The sequence below is a fragment of the Hydra vulgaris genome, chromosome 09, assembly GCF_038396675.1.
Source record: "Hydra vulgaris chromosome 09, alternate assembly HydraT2T_AEP".
NCBI classification, from domain to species: Eukaryota; Metazoa; Cnidaria; class Hydrozoa; order Anthoathecata; family Hydridae; genus Hydra; species Hydra vulgaris.
The window spans coordinates 27,003,697-27,027,500 of NC_088928.1; the positions used below are offsets into that span (position 1 = coordinate 27,003,697).

A 23,804-nucleotide genomic window follows, 5' to 3' on the forward strand; every position below is an offset into this window, starting at 1 on the left:
ATTCAAGACAACCTGAGCAATAAATAAATCAAATTTTTTTTTTTATTTTAACAAATCTAAACTATTTTCTAATTAATTGATTTAATGGAAAACTGAAATCCTGTAAAATAGATTTATGACTTCAGTTAAATATTAAAAAAAAAAAAAAAAATGTACAATTCAATTCACCCAGATGACAATAAACAACTTATAGATTAGTTAAACCAGTTATAGGGTAAAAATATATGAAATCATCCAGACCATGACACCCTTACGTCTCAGAATTTGTTTATTTTTACACCACTTGCAGTCCATATCAAAAAAATAATAACTGCGAAAATTTTAGTTAAAAATACCAATGGGTTCCAGAGATATCGTCACTTGAAATAATGCTGACTCAGCATTTTAGTGATTTTCTGAAGTGACTACAAAGCAATTTTGACATACAGTATCTTCATAATGGCTTGGGGAAATTTCCTAAAATTTGGTACTCTAATAGATTTTAACTTGAGAAATCCAAAAATAGCACTCTTAAGACTCGATTTTCTCAAGAAATGCCTCATTTATCCAATTTTGTTCAAAATTATTGACTTGTAAATTAGTGATTTTTGGAGGTAAAATGAAGACTGTGGCCCAAAATCCCGAGTAAAAAGTTTAATTGTATATCATTATTTCATCTTAGGTCTACTGAAAAAAATTAGATTCATCAATTGTCTCTCTAATACGTGATCAAAATTTGCATTTAAAAATGGTGTCTTTTTAGAAAAATTTAAATTTTGTAACAAAAGCAATTAAAATATTTTTTAAAAAATTTGTTTGAATAAAACATCAAATAGTGTCATTTATTGACTAGTTTAGGACATTTATAGTCATAAGCCAAGGGAGATAACCTCCCCTCCCACGGGAGGCCCCTACGCCCCTCCCCCAATCTCCCAAGATTTTTTTTTTTTTTTTTTTTTTTGCATAAAATGAATAAATAATGCAAAAACATACAATTTAATTTTAATTTTGAAAAAAAAAAAATTTTCATTATTTCAAATTGGTGACTTAAAACCTCCTTTTATATAAAAAACAAACATAAGTTTTGTTTTGTTCTTTTTAAAGGTATTTACTTGTTTGTATTTTCTTAAAAGAATTATTTTTAATTTTATAGTTTTTATATTATTTTGTTAGGTAATAAATAATAAAAATAACTAATATGGAGAAATGTGACATTGGAAAAAGTCTTAACATTCATTGCCACAAAACTGGATTTTCAAGAAAACAAGGTTTTGTTCAATTTAAAGATCTTCCTTGTGAAAAACAAGAAGAAATAATATGGCGAGCAAATTTAAAGGAAAAATATAGTTCAATAAGAATTATATGTTGTTATCATGAGCAATTCTATGGAAAATATTTTGAGAGAAAAATTACAAAGTGTTGCAATTCTTTTGGAACACACAAGGAAAGTAAAAAAATTGCTATAAAAGGTAATCTTACCTTATTTACAACAGAATTGGTATGGAAATTAAAAGAAAACAATTTATTATTTATAAAATGTTTGATAATTTCAGTTATTTTAACCACGTAAAACTAAATTTGTTTTTTAGGTAATATAAAGATTTCCATAGACATGGCAAACTATTTGCAAAAAAATAATGTTTATGTAACCCCAGGTTGGAAATTCTGCAGGAAATGTTACAAAAAAGCAATAGAAACTGATGAAGATTTAAATTCACAGGAGGAATGGGAATCCAAAAGTGAGAAAAAAATTAAGTTAGATACCACTATAGAATTGCTTGGAATTTCACCAGTCAAACTAAAAAGTCTTTCAAAACACAGCAAATTGCCTGTAGCAAAACAAAAGTTTGAGAACACTATTGACAGAGTTGCAAAAATGGTCTCATTAGAATATAATATTAAAGAAACTTTTTTAACAACAGAAATAAAAAGCCCCATTTTAAACAGCAACATTAACAATGACCATGATCTAGACATTTTAATGTATGAAATAAAAAATAAAATTTCAGAGACTGACTCTTATTGCCATAAGGTGCAAATGTTAACACTCGCACCAAAATCATGGACACCTAAAAAGATATCAAGCTACTTTGAAGTGTCTGAGTATCTTGTTCGAACAGCAAGAAAAGTTAAAAATGAGAATGGAATTCTATCATTACCCGGAAAAAAAACTGGAAACCCACTTTCACCAGAAACAGTTAATTTAGTGATTAACTTTTATCAAAGTGATGAATTTTCAAGAATGATGCCAGGAAAAAAAGATTATGTAAGTATTAAGAAAAACCAACATGTTCAAAAAAGATTATTGCTACTCAATCTTAATGAATTACATGTTGCATTTAAAAAAGACTATCCTAACGTCAAAGTCAGTTTGTCAAAATTTTGTACTCTTAAACCTAAATGGTGTATTACAACTAATGCGTCAGGTACCCACAATGTATGTGTTTGCATACATCACCAAAATACAAAATTTCTCATTGATGCCATTAGGTGGAATAAAAGTTATAAAGATTTCATGGCATTGATTGTTTGCTCTCTTGAAAATGCAGAATGTATGTTGCATCGATATAACCAATGCCCTGGTATTGAAGTGTTAAAAAGTTTTTTAGTGCAGGAGTTTATGGACCATGAGCATGAAGAAGATGTAGTATTTAAGCAATGGCAGAGTACCGATCGTACAACACTACTTTCACAGTCATTGCCACTAGATCAATTTAATGATTTATTATGTGACAGCATTGCCAACCTTACCACTCATTCATATATTGCAAAAACACAAAGTAGATACTTAAAAAACTGTAAAGAAAATCTTAACCAAAACGAATGCTTAATTTTAGGAGATTTTGCTGAAAACTATCAATATGTTGTTCAGGATGAGGTTCAAAGTTATCACTGGAGCAAAAGTCAATGCTCACTTTATACAATTGTACTTTATTTTATAGAGAACAAACTTCTCAAACATAAATCTTTTTGTTACCTTTCAGAAGATGTTGATCATGACACAGGATTTATTCACAAGACTCAGGAAGATATAACTAGATATATCAAAGAAAATCTACCTAATGTATCAAGTGTGAAATACTTTTCCGATGGTTGTGCAGCACAATTTAAAAATTTTATCAATCTTTGTCATCACAGTAAAGACTTTGATTTAAATGCTGAATGGGTATTTTTTGCTACCAGTCATGGTAAATCCCCCTGTGATGGTATTGGTGGGACTGTTAAAAGAGTAGTATGTCAAGAAAGTCTAAAACAAATAACTACTGGGCAGATTTTAGATGTTAATTTAATGTACTCCTTTTGTAAAGCCAAGATAAATGGAATTTATTTTAAGTTATTTTCAAAAGAAGAAATTGATCAAACACGAGCACAATTAGAAAAAAGATATTTAGGTGGAAGAACAGTTCCTGGCACAAGGATGTATCATCATTTTATTCCAATTGCTCCAAACACAAGTTATAAAAAAATAAGTACTGATGCATGCACTGAAATATTTGATATCATTCCAAAAAGCAAACATTATGTAGATATTTCATTAAATATTAAAAAAATGGATTATATTGCATGTTTTTATGATGGATTTTGGTGGGTAGGGATTGCTTAAGATGTAAGTGAGCTTGATATAATAGTCGGATTCATGCATCCACATGGACCAGGTAAAAACTTCTTTTGGCCAATGAGAACTGATGAGTGTTGGGTGCTCAATTCTGAAGTTATATGCCTAATTTCTACACCGCGAACAATATCAGGTCGTACATACAACATATCTGATTTAGATTTGAAGAATATAAACTGTTGGTTACAAAAAAAAATTAATTATGTTTAAAATAATTTTGTTTTTATTTTATTTACCTATTTTGCATTTAAAATGTCTTTTATTTTTTTCAAATTCTTGAATTGTAGGCTGAGAAGGAGGGGTGGGGGCTTAAATAAATCACAAATCACTCCCATCTTATTATGTCAATGACTATATTAGTCTAAAACTACATAAAGATATTGATTGTCAAAATGTTTTAAAAACGTTTTAATATCTTTGGTTTTAAAATTTATGACTTAAAATCGTAAAAAGATCTTTGAAATAAAAGGTAAGTATTTATCGATTTGAAGTAACGCAAATAAACTGTTTCTCAAACTTAAACTGAAAAAATATGTTTTTAAAATGTATTTTAACAATCAACTATTATTTATTCATTTTATGTAAAAAAAATAAATAAAAAAAAATCTAGGGAGATGGGGGGGTGGCGTGGGGGCCTCCCATGGGAGGGGAGGGCGTCTTCCTTGGCCCATGACTATAAATATCCTAAACTAGTCAATAAATAACACTATTTGATGTTTTATTCAAATAAATGTTTTACAAAATATTTTAATTGCTTTTGTTACAAAATTTAAATTTTTCTAAAAAGACACCATTTTTAAATGCAAATTTTGATCATGTATTAGAGAGACAATTGATGAATCTAATTTTTTTCAGTAGACCTAAGATGAAATAATGATATACAATTAAACTTTTTACTCGGGATTTTGGGCCACAGTCTTTATTTTACCTGCAAAAATCCATAATTTAAAAGTCAATAATTTTGAACAAAATTGGACAAATGAGGCATTTCTTCTCGAGTCTTGAGGGTGCTTTTTTTGGATTCCTCAAGTTAAAATCTATTAGAGTACCAAATTTTAGGAAACTTCCCCAAGCCATTATGAAGATACTGTATGTCAAAGTTGCTTTGTAGTCGCTTCAGAAAATCACTAAAATGCTGAGTCAGCATTATTTCATATCTCTGGAACCCATTGGTATTTTTAACTAAAATTTTCGCAGTTATTATTTTTTTGATATGGACTGCAAGTGGTGTAAAAATAAACAAATTCTGAGACGTAAGGGTGTCGAAAATTATTTTTTTTGGATGATTTCATATATTTTTACCCTATAGTCTTTTTTTTTTCAGATTTAAAAGATCCCTTAAACTTTTTAACACAACTTTAAAAAAAAATTAAACATCCCAATTTTATTGCCAATACTTCATGTTACCATTAGAAACTTGTCTACCAACTAATATAGTGGATTTATTGTTTTTTGTTAAAAGTGGTAATTGTTTCATTTTTGGTAGTAGTACTTCTCAAAGAAACAAAGGTTTCATTTTTTAAGATACATACCCTCTAATGATAACTTCTAATGATTTAGCTTCAACAAAAACAAAGAAGTTTTATATATAACTAGAGAGTAATTGAATAAACCAAAACCGAAGAAAAAAGTTTATTTGCAAAAATTTTACATTTTGCTAACAAACAATAGTTTTTATTTTTTAAACAGCTTTTGATTTTTTTCTCATGTATTTTTTCATATTCATTTAAAGCAAGAGCACCAACATCTTCTATATTCCTAAGGATTACTAAAAGCTTTTGAAAGAATATTCAATTTTCTTTAAATATTAGAAAAAGTAATGTTAAAACCATATAAATCATTTAAGAAATTGGTCAAACAGGTTAGCAAAAACTTGACTGGGATGTGAATGTTAGCAACACTTTTAAGTAAAAAATGTAAAATGGGTAAGACAAACAATGTTCACACTGTTCCTAAATATAAAATTTATAGCAATAGCCTTTCACTATTTTTTTTTTTTTTCAATATTTAAATACTACTTAATGATAACCTATCATAGACATCATTAAACAAGCAAATACTTATAGAAAAGTCCAAGAACTTACAAATATTCCAACAGTAGGAACCATTGCAAAGAAATACAAGCAATATGAAACATTTGAAATTTGTATTCGAGAAGGACAAAAATAACTTCAAGAGATGATAGCGAAATTTTAAAAATAATAAAAAAAAAAATTGATTTGAAAGCACAAAAAATATAGCAAATCATCAGAAAAACTAAACAGGAAACTTTCACTAATATCAATTAGAAATCACATTCATAAAGCAAGGTGGATATATAGTTTGTAAAAAAACATTTTTAATAAGACATCATATGAAGAAAAAAATAAATTATGCAAAAATGTATTATTTAATGTCAGTATCATTCTGGAAGAAAATTTTTTGGCCTGAAAAAAATCTGCAGGTGCACAAAGAGATTGGCAAAAGAGATGTTAAGCTTTTCATCAGATTTGCACAGGGCAGTAATATTCCAGGATAATATGACATGGAATAACATTGATAAATTTGAATTTATTGATAAAACTATGAATGCTGATTTTTCATAACAACAAATTGAACCAAAATTTAAAATCTTCTACTAAAAAACTTAAATTGGGAAACAGCCTTTTGTTTCAACAAGACAATGATCTGAAGCACACTGCTAAAAAAATTAAAACCTTTTTTTAATAAAATTGGCATAAATACTTTATAATGGCCTCAACAGAGCCCTGATTTGAATTCAATAGAGCATTTAATAGACTATAATATTAAACAAAAAAACAAAAAAAAAAACATAATAGATCATTTACAAAAAAAGAAGATTTGAAGAAAGTTGTTGTTAAATCATAGACTAGCATTGACAATAATCAAATCAAATGTCTAGTATAATCAATGCCAACATGTTTGCTAAATGTAACTAATGCAAAAGAAGGACCAACTAAGTATTAAAGCATATTAACAAATATAAAAAAGAATTTATTTAGGAGTTATTTTATTAAACTAATACTTTTTCTTAGCTTTTTAGCATCTTTGTTTAAAATTATCAAGTAATTCAAAAACAAAGTTTTTTACCAAATTAAAAATCTGAGAAAAAATAATTACACCATGATACAATGTTTTATTCAAAGATGTTAGCTTTAATGAGAAGTAACTCTGTACAATTAAACTAAAAATATTTCATTTAATTGCAATTGTACAATTAAATTCTGTTCTCACTGTATGTATATATATATATATATATATATATATATATATATATATATATATATATATATATATATATATATATAGAGAGAGAGAGAGAGAGAGAACCCTTAGATGTTGTCCGAAAGTTTTTTCCATATTTTGTTGACAAAAAGTAAAAATTAAAATGCAAGACCGGAATTTTTTTTTTTTAATAATGATAGCCTGCCTGCCCCAACCAAACCCTCAGTCGATGTAGCAGCACTCCCTTGCGGGTCAGGCTATTTGTCAGTTGATGTAGCAGCACTCCCTTGCGAGTCAGGCTATTTGTCAGTCGATGTAGCAGCACTCCCTTGCGAGTCAGGCTATAAGATAGTCGATGTAGCAACACTCCGCGCATGATTTACAGTAAAAAAAATAAAAATAAAAACATTTTATTAAAAAAAATAAAAATAAAAACATTTTATTAAAAAAAATTAAAATAAAAACATTGTTTATATTGTTAAAAACATTCAAAATGTTTTAAAAACATTCAGAATGTTTTTAAAAACATTCTGGTCAATTAAATTTGCGTTTTTGTGGTTTTTTTAAAAAACGATTAATTTGTAATTAAATTAATGGTTTTTACTTTTGTCCAACACGGAAATGTTGGACGAAAGTTAAAAGTAATTAAAAGTGATATATATGTTGGCGTAAGAATCACTTTTTTCCTTCCGCTCTTCCCAAAGCCAACAAACTATAGATCTATATATATATATATATATATATATATATATATATATATATATATATATATATATATATATATATATATATATATATATATATATATATATATATATATATGTACAAAGATAGGTCAGCTTTTACATCGGCATTGCCAAATGCCTACCAGAATTTTGTAGAGAGTATATATATATATATATATATATATGTATATATATATATATATATATATATATATATATATATATATATATATATATATATATATATATATATATATATATATATATATATATATATGTAAATTATATTAGTGTATTTTACAAATAGAGTGCTCAATGTTCTTAAAGTACAGAGCAATAATAAATTAGTAAAAAACACTTATCTAACTTTTTTCTTCTGCCTGAAGTTTCACCATTGCTGGATCATCAGGAAAAGCTCTTCCTGATGATATATACATACGCCCACACACATAATAAAAAACATTAGGCATCTAATGTTTTTTATTATATGTGTAATTTTTTGTATAATTATTATGTTTACGTATCTAGAGTGATACGCTAACATAATAATTATACAAAAAATTAATAATAAATGTCATCTTTATATCTTATACTGCTAATTTAGGTGAGCAGTCTGACACCATACTGAAAATAGCCTGGGGCTTCAGTTCATACATTGACTGACAAATAACTTGACTTGCAGCAGAGTGCTGCTACATCGGCTGAGGGTTTAGGATGAGCAGCAACCTTTTCTTTCATTATTCTTCCTTTTTTCCTTCTATTTTCTGACTTTAATTAATATAACAAAAATATGGTAACAATTTGTTACATAAATATGTTATAGTAGATATATAATAATACTCAGCCTTCAATTATCTCAATATGTAAGTTATAATATTTCTCCATTTTTTATAAATTCTGTATCATGTGAAATTTCTTTGTTCAAGTTTTCTCATTGTTTTAAGTAGGCAACTTTCTCGGTTTACTTTTTACTTGCTGAAACCAGCTTGGATCTTTCATTAGTTTATTGTATAAATTTATATTGCCATTTGAAATGATTTTTGTTTGAAGTGCTTTTATGGTTTCTTGAATACTATAGTGAGTTTCATCAATATTTAGTTTAATTATAGCCTTATTATGCAATAGCAAACAAATTGGAAATTTTAAGACATATTCCAAGTTACTAGTTTAATATTGTTTAACTATGTATAGTATTTGAATTAACCCTTTGCAACTAGACATTTAAAAAACTGTATTTTGTACAGTTTAACAGATACAAATCTCTCATTTTTGTAAATGTGCTTGCAAATAGTGGTCATACATTTTGTCCACATTTATTTCTGTAACGAGTATTCCTAGTTTGATTCTTGAAAAACTTTAAATGTGATCCACTACTTTCTTTAAAATTTTGTCAGTTATTATCTTTTTACAAGCTTTCCAGGTTTATCTTCTATGAACATTATAGTGATAGACTTTTTTTTCTTGTAGGCATAATACACCATCTTTTGACTTATGTCTAGTGTTTCTAAATAAAACTGCAAACAGTTTTATTTAGAAAATAGAAAGAAGTCAATAGAAACTCAATAAGGAATACTTGTTAATAGAACAAAATGTTGGCACAATTTTGTTTTGTAATGTTTAACCTTGACAGGAACTTCTAATAAAATGTTATTTTATTGCCAAGAACAGACAGAAGTTACTTTTTAAAGGAAACTAAATAAGTATAATCATACAACTTATGAAGCAAAGTCAAAGCAATTGTACTTTGCTATTTAGAGTGAACTGAAATCCAGGAGCTCAGGTAATGACATTGCTTCAGCTGTAAAAAGGATTTTTGAAAATATTGTAAAGGAGAATCTTACAATAACTAATATTATCACATGGAATGACAGCTGCACTTTTTGGAAAAAATTCCATGTGATTCAATTTCAAATTCAATTCCATGTGATAAATTTTCTGATACACCATGAGCATATAAAGTTTGTTACCATTGATATCAATAGAGCCCTTGTTGTTTATAAATTTATCGTAGTGCTCAATTAAGAATACTGTTTGGGTTCGACCAGCCATTTAAACCAGCAAGAAACCTTACCCGATATAAACTTTTGCATCTCAAACCCAGAATTAACAAAAAGAAAATATAAGCTAAATCAGAAAAAACTGAAATACTAAAACTAAAAAAAATGTTAATATGAGCAATTTTGTCACAGCTATTTTTGTGCAAATGTTGGAATAAAGTAGTAATTAACCTAGTATGATCAAAGTTATGTATCTTAACTAAAAAGAATGTATTTCAATAATAAACATACTCTTTGTACATGTACTTGGCGTTAATATTTGTTTTAATTCAGAAATCATGTCAATTGCTACTTAACTTCATTACAAATTATTTAAGTTAATACTTATTGTCATGTTTGCATGTTTATAAACATGTTTTGTTAAAAACATACTTTTTTTTTTCAAAGAGTTATGTTAGTATTTTGCTGATGTAAAAGAAATTTGTGTCCTATTTTATTTTTGAATCATTAAAATCAGTTTGTGTAAAATAAAAATGACTGAACTAAACTTCAAAACTTATAATGGAACTTGAATATAAAAGGACCTGGTTGTATTAAGTTATCAAAGAGGACCTAATAATGTGCTGGCCCAAGATCATTTTGTGTTCCCCTTTTCTAACTGTGTTTACAATCTTTGTGTTTAGAAACCTTAGGAATTAGACTAATTTTATTTAAACACTGTACTGTTTTTTGGCAAAACATCGGATTACAGTGTCAAAGTCTACATCAATGGTTTAAAGCACAAAAGACAGTTGTCCATATCTGACAGTTTTAAGAAAACAGGTTTTTAAAGCTTAAGATCCTCAATTAATTAAATAACTATACATTATTTCAAAAGATCAATAAAATTGGAACTTTTGTTTATTTTTAATGTTATTATTTATTTTTAGAAATATAAATGGAAATAAATATGAAGTAGCATTGTCAAAAAAGATGGACATGCATCTTTTGTGCTGTATACTATAAATTTGTTTTGCAATGCAATTGCTATCATAATTAAAGCTATAAAAAAAATTGAACTTTAATGATTATGGTCCTGGTACGGCGCATCGACTGTACTGAGTGCAAATTCATATTAAATAATAACCTTCAAAAAAAGTCACTTTATACAATAATGGTTATTATATTATTATATGCAAAAAGGATCTTAAAAGTTATTATTGGATGTGTACATATATACAATATTTTTTATATTTGGTGTAATACTTTTAAGTGAACTGAGAGACCTAGTGTAATGGGTTGATCTTTTAAATCACTATTTCTCAAAACTACTAAAAGTAAAGATAGAACCCAATTGTTACATTGTAACTTACAAGGTCACGACGACCAAATGAAAAACTTTTGTAAAAACAATGACAAACCTTTAGTTTGATAGGTAATAAATGGAACATAACTTCTTCTTAAAACAAAATTGATATCAGAAGGCATAGTGATGCTATATAAATAAATATGTAAACAAAGTAGCAAACATTTCGCGCTTTAAACCGGTTTTCATTTAAAGTTTTTATTTAAATTTAACGGAAAATGGAGATTTTAAAAGCAATGGTAAATACAATAATTAACGAAAGGTGAAAATTAACGGAAATAATTTATAAATGCGGTAACTATAACTGATCTGGTAAATAAATGGTTACTTAAAAACGTAAACAAAAAAAAACAAAAAAAAAATACTAATTTTATAAAAATTGTATAATATACTTTATGATTATGATTATTATTATTATAAAATTTAATTGTTTACTATTATTAGTTTTTAAATTCTTATGCTTAGTCAATTAATAGCCGGCTGTTTTTCATATTTGAAAGAGATTTGTTTGAAGCAGTTTATAAATATAAAATTAATACTCACATAAAACTCTTACCATATAAGTTGAAAACGTTTAAAATACGAAGAATTTGTCCGCTCTGTCTAATAAATCTGATACATCTAAATTATCTATTTTTATAACATAAATTTTTAAAAAATCTACTTCCAACATTAACATTTGTCTAAGGTTGTCAGTAGTACAAATATCAAAACAATAAAAAAATATATATTAAAAGATATTAGAAAATATAATGCTGGTTGTATATAAACGCAACAGAATTTATATACAATGAATTTTTTTTTAATAAACTTTGAAAGTTAATAATTTAAAAAAATATTTTTGTGTTTAAAACTTCGTTTAAAATTTTATAAAATCTTAAAAATCTTAAAAATTGTTTGTAACCAAAAAAATTGTCAAAAACTTATAAAAAATTTTTGTTATGAAAGAGTAACATAATGTTTTATAGTTTTTATTTTTTTATTATTATTATTATTTAATCTAATTTTGTAATGCTTTTTTATGTATATATTTTTTTATTACAGCTTAATAAAATGCTTGCACAGAGTACAAAAGAATCAACTAAAACAATATTAGTTAAAAAAAATCTTTCTGAATTGTTTCAAAATATTTCAAGAAAACACTATTTTATCAAAATGTTTATAAAAGAATGTCCTTCAGAAATCTTAGAAATTTTATCTACTATTCTTGAACCTGTTTTACATAGAGATTATGAAACAGTTGCTATTGAAGAATTGAAAAACCAATTGCTTTCTAATTTTCATTTAAACTTTTATGGAGTATGTAACAAAAAAAGTATATTAAAAAATAATACTTCTAATGATGGTTTAAAGAAACATATAGTTTTTTCAAATGAGTATTTATACAAACAGGGCCTAGCCTCTCTAGCTTGTTTTGAGTATAATAAAATAAAAGAATATTTTTCATGGAATTCTAAAATGGAAACATTTTTAAAAATAATCAGTAAAAGTGAAGTATTTGATTTAATTTACTTAACTAATATAATTCAACATTATCTAAAGAAAAGAAAAAGTATGCTACCAGACAAGTTTTTAATTCAGTGTTTTCAGCTTTTAGATCAAACAGATTTGCTAAGTGTTTCTCAAGTTTGCAAACATTGGGAAAGTTTGGTGCTTCATGCACAAAATAAAAAATGCCACACAAAAAGACTTTACAAATTTGCCAATCAAAAAAATATTTGTGAATATCTTTTTCAAATAACAAATATTTTTGATACAGATAAAAAAATAGAATTGTTATCAAACAATCAGCTAAAAAACCTTGATGTAGCTTGTAATATTGATTCAGATAACACTGAAGAAAAGAGTTCCAAAAATAACATATATATTGATAATTTAGTTCAAAGTTTGAAACAAGTTGAGCATGATGAAGATAAAGAACCACACGGAAAAACAGAATTCTCCACTGCAGTGAATGAACCTTATAAAGCACAGCCTAGTAAAAGTTCTGAATGTATTATTGTCCTTCAAACAAAGAAAAAGCCAAAAAGTCTAAAAAAGTATTCCAAAAATGCATACGACGTAAGAACTAATTATAGTGAAGATCTTATTAATCATATAAAATCTGATGATGATGTACGACTATCTCAGTTGTTAAATAAAACAGTGAGTAATTATTTTTTAAGTCTTATGTATTTGATAAATAATTTATTATTTATAAGAGAGTAATTATTTCTTAGGTTTTATGCGTTTTATAAATAATAAAACAGTGTGTAATTATTTTTGGTTTTATATGTTTTTTGTAAATTTGTTGACATAATTAAAAAAATATTGTATTTTTATTATTTAAGAGTATAAAACACCAAGACTCGTTAAAAACTAAACTAATGCATAAATTCACTGAAGTTACAATTAATGGCCTAAAGTCTTTAAAGTATGTCAGGGAATTAGAAGTAATGTAATTTTTTTAATATGTGTTTTATATATTTTTGTTTGAAATACTTTTGAATTAATTTTATTTTGAAGATATTAAAGCAATATTAACAACATTATTAAAAGTATAAAACAACAAACACATTAATATAATAATATTGTGCAACTTAATGACATAGTATCTTTATATATACCAACTTAAATAAGTTTTTAAATATTTTTAATTACTTTTTTTATTTTGCATAAATCTGGATATTTCACAATTGTAAAGCTGAAAAGAAAAGAGAATGAACAAAATAAAAATTAATAACAGTTAGAGAAAAACTGTGGTTAAAAAAAAAAATTATATTCTGATTTTTTGAGTAGATAATATGCATTTATATACATAAAAAGTTTGTTTAACTAAATAGTTTCATATAATGCCATATACATGACATAATAAAATGCAAAACTTTTAAGTTGTATAAAGTTCTAAAGTAATAAGAAAATAATCATTAAGAGTTAAAAAAAGATTTTATTAGTACCAATACTTGAAGCAATAAATTACCGGATATTATTAATAATTGAATTTAACTCTTGATTTATAAAAATGTTAACATAATTTTAAAAGGTTATTTTGTTATTTTATGCAGGCTCACACTGATGCAGTTTTGTGTGTTCAGTTTGATGCAAAACGTGTAATAACTGGATCTAAAGATATGTCTGTTAGGTAAAAATCATCTAATTGAACTTGCTGGATAGAGTGTGTTATATTAGTTTGTAATATAATTTTTTAACAAACATTTCTTTTTTTTAGTATAAAATGTAATTATTTTTAAGGCTTTGGGACATTCGAAGTGGGAAGAATTTTTTTAAGCTCACCGGGCATCAGGTATAATTTTGTTTTATTCAATTATTTTCCTCCATGAGTTTATACATCAACAAGTTTATACATTAAAATTTTTATTCCCATTATTCTTGTTGTTATGAATATTAATACAAACTTACTACTAACAAATTATGTAGGGTAAAGTGTTGGAACATTATAACAATATTGTGTGAAAGAGTTTTTAATTTCAGGAAGCTCTCTACAGTGCTAACAAGTGATCTGTGTCTCTTACTTACAAAGTTCAATTAATAAAATATTGACCATTCCTAGCAAAGAAAGTTTGTCGATTAAATTATTGAAGATTAATTAGATGCTGATTTTTTGAGCAAATTTTATTCTAAACAACAAAGCTCTTTTTTTAAATCTTGATGGCATTGTTAATTGTCAAAGTGGAAAATTTTGTTGAAAGAGTATATACCAGAGGAGCTGTTGATGCTTTTAATTTGATTGCTCTTGTAATATTGGATAAATATTTTATATTTATTAGAAAATTTGCCATGGCATAAGTAAAGTTAAATGGATCAAATTACCATAACTGGCCATTGCCTTCAAATTACCATAACTAGCTCTTGCCTTTGCACAATTTGAATCAGTTGTTGGTCTTTTTAGCTCATAAAACATTTTTATGTAACTGTGTTACAGCTTTGACAGATATTTTCATTTACTTTTAGCAAAAACTATTTAATACTTTTATTTCACGTTTGGAAGTGTGTTTATGTTCAGATTCTTACATTTTTCATTATTGGTCACTTTCCTTGCTTCATGGGATTTTCTGTTATTGAATAAATTTAATAATAATAATAATGATAATAATGATAATAATAATAATTCATAACATTATCTTATGTATTTCATGTTTTTATAAAAAAACTCTGCTAACTATTTTTTACTTAGTTCAAGTTTTTAAATAAATTTTGGACCATTTAATGACAAAATCTGAAAAGAAAATATGACAAAGATTTTGAAGATATAAATTAGTGTATTTTACAATAATATTGCTAAATGTCTTTAAAAAAATTAACAATAATATATAAGTAAATATTTATTAAAAAAAAAAAAAACAATATATTAGTAAATGTTTTTAAAGAAAATAAGAATGATATATTTGTTAAAAAAACAATTTCTAATTTCATCTAAAATGAATTTAAAAGGTTTCATGTTTTCTGTAATAAATTTTTTTGGTGTTAATAATTTGAAATGTTTTACTTAATAAAACCTTTTTAAATTGAAAAGTAATTTAATATTTTACATCGAAGGGTGGTGTTCGATGTCTGCAATTCGATGATTTATATATTGTAACAGGCTCATGGGATACAACAGTGATGGTAATGAAAAAGTTTTTCATAGTTACTATTTATTTTTATTTAATAACCTTATAATTGTTATTTTTAATACATTGATTTTTTGTTTACTTGATTTAAATTTTAGATTATTTTACAAGACATATAAAACATAAATTTAATGCTTTTAGATTTGGGATGTAAGCAATTTATCTCATATTAAGACATTAACTATTCACACAGGATGTGTGTCATGTCTAGAGATTTATGGAGACATTTTGTAAGTGTTAAAAGCATTTATTTTCTATTTATACAAAGTTTTTTTTAATTTAATTTTTTCTTTTTTTTATCAAAATGTTTGTTTTTTTTGGTACTCTTTAGTTTTACCAAATTAAAATTTTTAGTGATTACCAGAATTTACTTTTTAAGGCATCATCAGAATACAATTTTTAGTGGTCACTAGATCTAGTGACCACTAAAAATTGTATTCTGATGATGCCTTAAAAATTAGGCTCTATAGAGCTTAATTTTTAGTGGTCACCAAAACTTAATTTTTAGTGGCTACTTTAGTGGTACATAATGTAAATCATAAATAACAAGTTCTTTAATATGCTTGTCAAAATTTTTTTTGAGGTTATTAGGTTGAAATAGGGGAAAAAAAAAATTTATTAAATATATAAATTATTAATCTCTTCCATATGAGTCTTGACCCTAGCCTTCAGTAGGTTTCAATATTTGAAAAACAGATATTTAGTAAAAAATATCAAATTACATTTCAATGTGCCAAAATGTTTTAATCCTCAATCTTTGTAAAGTAGCTGAATATGAAAATTTAAAAATTATGTTTAAATGTTATTATTTTTACTTGATTTGATTTAAATTTTCAGGGTTTATATCTTTGAATCTCAATAATTTAGAATAACTGGATCACATGATAAATCTATATGCATAGTTCAGAGACATACATGGTGTTTGTTGAAAACCTTATCTGGACACACAGGTATTTACTCTTAAACTTTATTAGACAATTTTTTCCCATTAAATGTGTCTAAGAATTTTTTTAAGTTTTTATATGTTGTACTGTTCATTTGTCACTTAGTAATTTATAATAATCAAATTTGTGGCTCTGGTCATGCTATCTATGATTTTGTTTGTTACTTATAACTAAAAGAACTGAAAGAGGTTCTTTTAATTATAATCATATGAATAAACTTTGTGTATATAACTGTCAGTTATTGTTTATTATTCAATTATGCAAAATATAATAAAAATATAAAATTCAGGTTAACTAAAAAATGTATTTTAGAAATAATGGAAGTTGTTTAGATAAAGATTTTAGTGTATTTGTTTTTGTAAATCCTCTTCTTTAGAAATGTTTTGCCAATAAGCTTTCAATTTATATTAAATTATCTTACTTATAATGTTAAACTACAACATCATTACACTAAATGTTTTATACGTTTTTTTCAAAAATGATTTAAATACAAAATTTTAAATTCAAATTTATTTAATAAATTTCAAAATATTTATTTTAACAAATTTTAAAGCGCAATATTATTTACACTGCAAAAGTTTTATCAGATACTTTTTTAATAGTTAAAATTCAAACTCCTCACTCCACCTTCTGTTGGCATATCAACATTAACATGTTTACTTGATTTTTAAGATTTTAAATTTTTTAATCAACAAATTTTTTTTGAAACTGCCTTCCAAAATTTATAATAGAAATTTTTATAATTTGGTATATAGTAGCACTCACAAAGCACATCTGAAAAATTTTTCTTTTAACTTTGAGTACACAGTAGAGTTATGACTTTTTGACTTTTTAAAAAAAAATAATTTCCTGTCATAAATCGATGAACTTTTGTTAGAAAACATTGAAAACATGTTCAATTCCTCTAGGTTGTAAAAAAAGGTCACCCTGCAAATAAAATTACGAATCGTCATTTATTTAATCTTGTTACTGCTACTACTAATACGTGTGGCTTTGCTGAAAATCATTTAAAACTTGTATAGATTAGAAGTGTTTAGAACTTTAGAACATTTTGGAAAATTCCAGAATATTTTAGACAACTTTAGAACATTCTGGAACAATTAAGAATATTCTAGAACAATTTAGAACATTCTGAAACAATTTAGAACATTCTGGAACAATTAAGAATATTCTAGAACAATTTAGAATATTCCAGAACAATTTAGAACATTCTGGAACAATTTAGAATATTTTAAAACAATTTAGACTGTGTATATATAGCTGCTTATCTAATTTTATAGTTATTACAGAAGTAACACATGGCAACATGCAAGCCTAGCAATAGTAGCATTCAGAAGAACAAGGATGTCTGGACCAATAATCTGGTAAAATTTGAAGACTCTTATAAAAGAAGAAGAATGGGCCCTTTAGAAGAATATTCACTGGAAGAAGAGTGCAGAATGCCTCTCCAAAAGCAAATTATCAGACGCTACCATTTTCTTAGACCAAAAATCAAAGGAAGAAAAGAGTAAATAGCGGAAATTTCCAAAGAAGTCACCAAATTGTGGAAGAATAAACTGAATTTTTTCATGTATCTGATCTAGTTATACGAGCAAAGCTTGATAAAGTACTGAAATGTTATGATAAATGTGTCAAGAGGGGAAGCTACGAACCCCTTGATGAAATTTTTGATATCACTAAAGTGGATGAAACAGGGTTATCTTCCGAGGACAAGCAATTGTACCATCTCCAAGTGGAAAGCAAAGGAACAATGGAATACTCTACAGGCCAAGCAGCCAGTAAAGAAATGATCCATCCCTCTAAAACAAAAACTTTCTAATAGGTCATCTATTTATCTAATTCATCATCTTACATCTAATTCATCATCTTACTATCCTGGTTTTAATGATTATGACTCTGAGGCTGACGATAGTGAATATGAAAAAATAGAAGAAGAGACTACTCCTACACCAAGCAGAAAACATCATAAAAGCAAAATTGCAGTTAATCTGGTGACCTACACAAGAGTATCAACAAACAAAGCTGCTAACATATGCAAGCAATTGGCTCGCGAAGGCATTGACATTCAAACTCCATGTCAATCAGCTATTTAAAAGTCAGCAATCAAAGAGGCAATCAAGCTGAAAAAATGAAATGATTTAAAAGTTGCATATGGAAAGTTGGTCCTTACACTTTGATGGCAAGTACATCAACCGAATCGATTGTTAAGTGATCATCCTTAAAGATGAAAGAAGAGAAATCAAATTGTATGTCCTGGGCTTGGTAGATAGCAGGGTAGTCCTAAAAATAAAAGAAGAGAAATCAAATTGGTCCTGGGCTTGGTAGATGGCAAAACTATTGCTCAAGGAATTTGTAAAGTCCTCAATGAATTTCACTTATGGAATTCAATAACGCCACCAGCGTTATTGAATTCCATAAGTGAAATTCATTGACGCCACCAGTGTTAACACTGGAAAAAAGAATGGTGTTGTTGTAATATTGCAATGAATGTTTACAGAAAAACCCATCAACAAACCTCAGTTTATCAGTTGTCAACACCATGCATTAGATAGAAATATGTTTCACAATCACTGAACATCGAATATCCATTTGTATAACTGTTGAAGGAGTAAGAACAACTAACTGAAAACACAGTTTGATAACGGAATAGAAGTAATTTTTTAAAACATCAGGCTGGAGAAATGATATGAAATTTTTATTTCATCTCACTCAAGTGTTTCGATTTTTTGATGAAAAGGAACATTTTCCATTGATCAGGTTTCAGAAATTATCCAACATCAGCAATGCAAGGTGGAATTCCAGAGCTATACTAGTGATCCTGGCCTTCACTTTAATTCCTTCATCAAGGACAGTTCTGCAGAGAGTATTTTGATTTATATCGTATGGCTGGGTAGACCATTGGTTTACAAACCAACTGTACAACAAAAACAACTTTAAAACTTGGCTGAAGTACTGAATCCATACAAAAGGCTTTAAGCTTTTTGAAAAATCACTGGAAATGAGAGCCATCCGTCCAAGAGCAAGGTCAACAGTCTGAGTCATTGTTGGATTGAAATTTATTGTATTACATGACTATGACATTCTAAATACATTTGAATACATAGTAGTACTTATGTCAAAATTAATTTTTTAATGGCTGGGTGAACTTTTTTCAAAAGATATGCAAATAATAGTTCATTTCATGCTTTATAGGTAAAAGTTTATCAAACTACAGTACTGGAGCATGAGGTTGAAAAAAAATTCATAACCCCAGTACACAATATTGAACAGCTATTAATAATTTTGATGTTTCTACAGAAATTTTTATTTTTTATTTTTTGTTGGTTTAGATGTTTGTATAGTTTTTGTATCAAAATATTATTTAATTACGATCATTTAAATATTTGTTTGCCCCTATTTTCAGTATATTTTCTTTTTTAAATATTTCTTGTTTTGAGGCCAGTTAATGTAAACTTTGCGGTGCATTTTTTGTTCTATTTCAAAGTAAAATAAACTTGTGTGTGCATGTTATATTGGACAAGTGGCTTTTTCTAATATATGCAATATTACCATGTTTTTACGTGCATTTTAATATGCGTGGTATAATCATTTTTTCATGTTTTTTATCATTATTTTATGAAATAACCATTATAACCTTATAAATTACAAAGGCAATTTGGAGTCACACTGAAAGATAGTCAATGTAGCAGCACTCTGTTGCGAGTTAGACTATTTGTCAGTCGATGTAGCAGCACTCCGTTGCGAGTCAGGCTATAAGATAGACAATGTTGCAACACTCGGTGCATGATTTACGGTAAAAAAAATAAAAATAAAAACATTGTTTATATTATTAAAAACAGTTAGAATGTTTTTAAAAACATACTGGTCAATTAAATTTGCGTTTTTTTTAAAAATGATTAATTTGTAAATAAATTTAAACTTCTTTTTTTGTAATTAACCTCAATCTTTTAGAGGTCGGCAAATTATTGCCGACCTCATTTTTACTCTTTCCGAGGATTGATATATATATATATATATATGTATATATATATATATATATATATATGTATGTATGTTTTTTTTTTTTTTTTTTTTTTTTTAAACATCTTCGCTTCCAACAAGGCTGCAAGCAGCCACTAATTAAAGTTGGAAGTTACTGTAAGAGAAAAGATGAAGATTGTAGAGCAAGATAACGATTGACGGACGATTTAAAAGATTGCAAATTATATGAATCAGGAAAGCAAGATGAAGGAAGGGAATTCCAAAGAGCTGATGTTCGAGGAAAAAAACTAGACGAATAAGCGTTTTTGGAGCACTTAGGAACAGTCACAGAAAAAGGATGACACTTAATTGAATGACGAGTAACACGAGAATGAATTTTAGTAGATGGCACAAGAGACGCTAGCTCTTTCGAGCAGTGCCCATTATAGTATTTGTAGAAAAGAGAAAGAGAAGCAACATTACGACGATGTGATAATGGTTGAAGGTTGGCTGCAAGAGCAGGTCCAACTATGTTTACAATGCGTTTTTGCACCTTGTCTAAAAGAGAAAGGGCATCATTAGAAGATCCGCCCCAGATATGGCAACAGTATTCCATACAAGGCCGGATTTGAGATTTATAGAGGTAGAGAATAGAATCCAGAGTAAGAAAGTGGCGAGCTCGATAAAGAGATGCAACCTTAGCAGATGCTAATTTTGCAACCGATTTGATATATGGTTTCCAAGAAAGATTGGAAGTAAGAGTTAATCCTAGAAGATGAAGAGTAGGTGACTCATCGAGTACATCACCGTTCATAAATATAGGAAGATCTAAATTATTGCAATAACGATTGGCTGAAAAAAATTGAGTTTTATCTGAATTAAAGTTCACCAGCCACTGTGAGCCCCATGCTGTAGCAGAAGTGAGATCCTTTTCAAGCTCAAATGCCCCCTCCAGGCAATCAGAGGGTGTTGGTTTCTTATCACGACAAGAATAAATGGTAGTATCATCAGCAAACAATGCCACCTTAGATGTGAAAATATCTGGAAGATCGTTAATGTAAATTAAAAAGAGTATAGGGCCAAGGATAGAACCTTGAGGAACCCCTGAAGTTACAGAATAAGAAGAAGAGTGTTGTCCATCGAGGACAACTTTTATGCTACGATTGGAAAGGAAGGATTCAATGATCTTAAAGATGTTGCCGGATACACCATAAGAAGAAAGCTTATGGAGAAGACCAGCATGCCAAACTTTATCAAACGCTTTTGAAATGTCAAGAGCGATGGCCTTAACCTCTCCACCTTCATCTAATGCACGATAAAACCTGTCAGTTATTACTGTTAGCAAATCAACTGTAGAACGAGAAGATCAAAATCCATATTGATGGTCAGAAAGTAAGTTATTAGATTCAAGATGAGAAATTAAGTGTTTGTTAATTAAAGATTCAAAAACCTTGCTTATGATAGGAAGAAGACTTATGGGACGGTAGTTAGACGAATCAGATCGCTCCCCAGAATTTTTGAAGATAGGGATAACAGATGCGGCTTTCCAGCAGGCTGGAAAACAAGACTCTGATAAGCACTTGTTGAATAGTTTTGAGAGTATAGACGACAGCTCTGGAGAACACTTCTGCAAGACAATAACAGGTATGTTGTCTGGGCCACAAGCTGTAGAAGAGTCTAGACAGGAAATCACTTTAGATACAGATGCTGAAGTGATATGAATGTCAAGCAATGAATCAACCTGTTTGTTGGCAATATCAGGTAGAACGCAATTAGTGGAATCAAGAGATGATATTGATGAAAAGTTTTTAGCAAACAGTTCGGCTTTGTCTTTAGGTGAGGTGACAAAGTCTGAACCATACAAGAGAGGTGGAGTTATAGATTTGCCCTTATTATTGATATTATTAAAGATTCTCCAGAAGTCACGAGAGCCTAATTTTTGAGATGAGATACGAGATTTCATGACCTGAGAATAGCGGGTTTTGGCGTTAGACAAAACCTTTTTACAGTTGTTTCTAGCAGTAATGAAAAGACGTCTGTTTTCTGGAGAATTGTTTTGCTGATAAATATGGAAGTAACGGTTTCGATTGGCAATCGCAGCAGCACAGTGTGAGGAAAACCATGGAGGAGAGTGAGGCTTGACCTGGAATCGTCGAGAGGGAATAAAAGATTCCATGCCAGCCTGAATCCACGAAGTTATATAAGAAGCACATTTGTCGACAGGAAGTTGAAAGATTTCTACCCAAGGGCCATCACGAAGAAAATCACGGAAAGAATCCCAGTCAGCTTTACTGTAGTTGTAAGAGGTTCGATAGTAGGGGTATTCAGGTGATGAAGAAGAATGAGATATTAGTTTTAAAGAGATCAAACTGTGATCAGAAGCACCTAAGGGTGAATGTGGAGAAACTGAGCACTGACTAGGATCAGAAACAAGACATAAGTCGAGTAGAGAAGGTAAATGATTAGGGTTGTCAGGAAAGCGAGTTGGAAAGTTGACTATTTGAGTTAGGGATTGAGAAAGGCAAAAGTTGTGGGCTTTAATGCCTGCAGAGTCACTGACACTAGAGCCAAGCCATTCAGAGTGGTGAGCAATAAAGTCACCGACAACAACTATATTAGCTGATGGATAAAGAGAGAGGGCTTGGTCAATATGATCAGAAATAAGATCAAAAAGTGTACAGTCCTGAGATGAAGGAGATCGATATAGAACAAAGAGAAAGGCAATAGCGTGAAGTGGTGCTAAACGAAAGCACATGAAAGAATAGTCTGTGGATTCAAACCTAGTTTCACGACAAACAGGTGAATTCTTACGAATGTAAATGCCCAGGCCAAGCATGTGGCTATTGGAGTCTTTACGAATCAGATGAAGATAACCATCAACACTAAGATCACAAGATGAGACAGCCGAACTCAAACTAGTCTCACAAAGAGCAAGTAGGTCTGGTGAACTTTGCAAGAGATAAGACTCAACAGAAGAAAAGTTACTTCGAAGACCACGAATATTAGTGAATGATAAGTTTAGAAAACTTGGTGATGATGATGGTTTTTTGTGTTTTATAGTTTTTGGTACTTTATTCATTTTTAAATTAGATTGAAGAACTTGACTCAAAGCATAGATAGTACTCAGAACACTGTTTAATAGCCCAAGCAATTGCCTCATTACTACTAATAAACCCTAAGCCGTAACAAAGGGCTCCAAATGTGGCCTCCGCAATACACACCAAAAGTACAAACAGGGACACCATCCATGCGCAACATGGCACTGTTAATACTTTGATATTTTTCAGCTGTTGATGGAATCAGCCTCTCTGAGAGCTACCACAGAGTTCGGGAAACCTGACTACCAGCCGGCCTCAGAACCATAAAACTGAGTTTTAGAGCTGTACCCTCATAAGGAGATAAT

At 28.2% G+C, this 23,804-nt stretch overlaps 2 protein-coding genes across 8 annotated transcripts in view; one reads left to right on the forward strand and one right to left on the reverse strand.

Annotated features, from left to right (window-relative positions):
• Positions 1–11,151, reverse strand: part of LOC101238567 (denticleless protein homolog) — a 60,522-nt gene extending 49,371 nt beyond the window's left edge. For 2 of the 6 annotated variants that reach the window (XM_065805198.1, XM_065805197.1), the window contains exon 1: positions 10,943–11,081. Coding sequence is in view for 3 of the 6 variants with exons in the window: in XM_065805193.1 (XP_065661265.1) it covers positions 10,943–11,009 (67 nt within the window). In the remaining 3 variants the exon portion in view is untranslated. Of the gene's footprint in view, positions 1–10,942 lie in introns of all 6 variants that reach the window. The other 4 variants (XM_065805193.1, XM_065805196.1, XM_065805194.1 and 1 more) reach the window with 4 other exon arrangements.
• A 770-nt stretch (positions 11,152–11,921) lies between these two features.
• LOC100214612 (F-box/WD repeat-containing protein 7) overlaps positions 11,922–23,804 on the forward strand; it is a 38,038-nt gene continuing 26,155 nt past the window's right edge. For both annotated transcript variants that reach the window (XM_065805199.1, XM_065805200.1), the window contains exons 1-7: positions 11,922–13,032; positions 13,218–13,319; positions 13,932–14,008; positions 14,119–14,170; positions 15,424–15,492; positions 15,639–15,727; positions 16,365–16,447. In XM_065805199.1, coding sequence (XP_065661271.1) covers positions 11,941–13,032; positions 13,218–13,319; positions 13,932–14,008; positions 14,119–14,170; positions 15,424–15,492; positions 15,639–15,727; positions 16,365–16,447 — 1,564 coding nt within the window. In that variant the 5' untranslated portion in view covers positions 11,922–11,940. The remainder of the gene's footprint in view (positions 13,033–13,217; positions 13,320–13,931; positions 14,009–14,118; positions 14,171–15,423; positions 15,493–15,638; positions 15,728–16,364; positions 16,448–23,804) is intronic.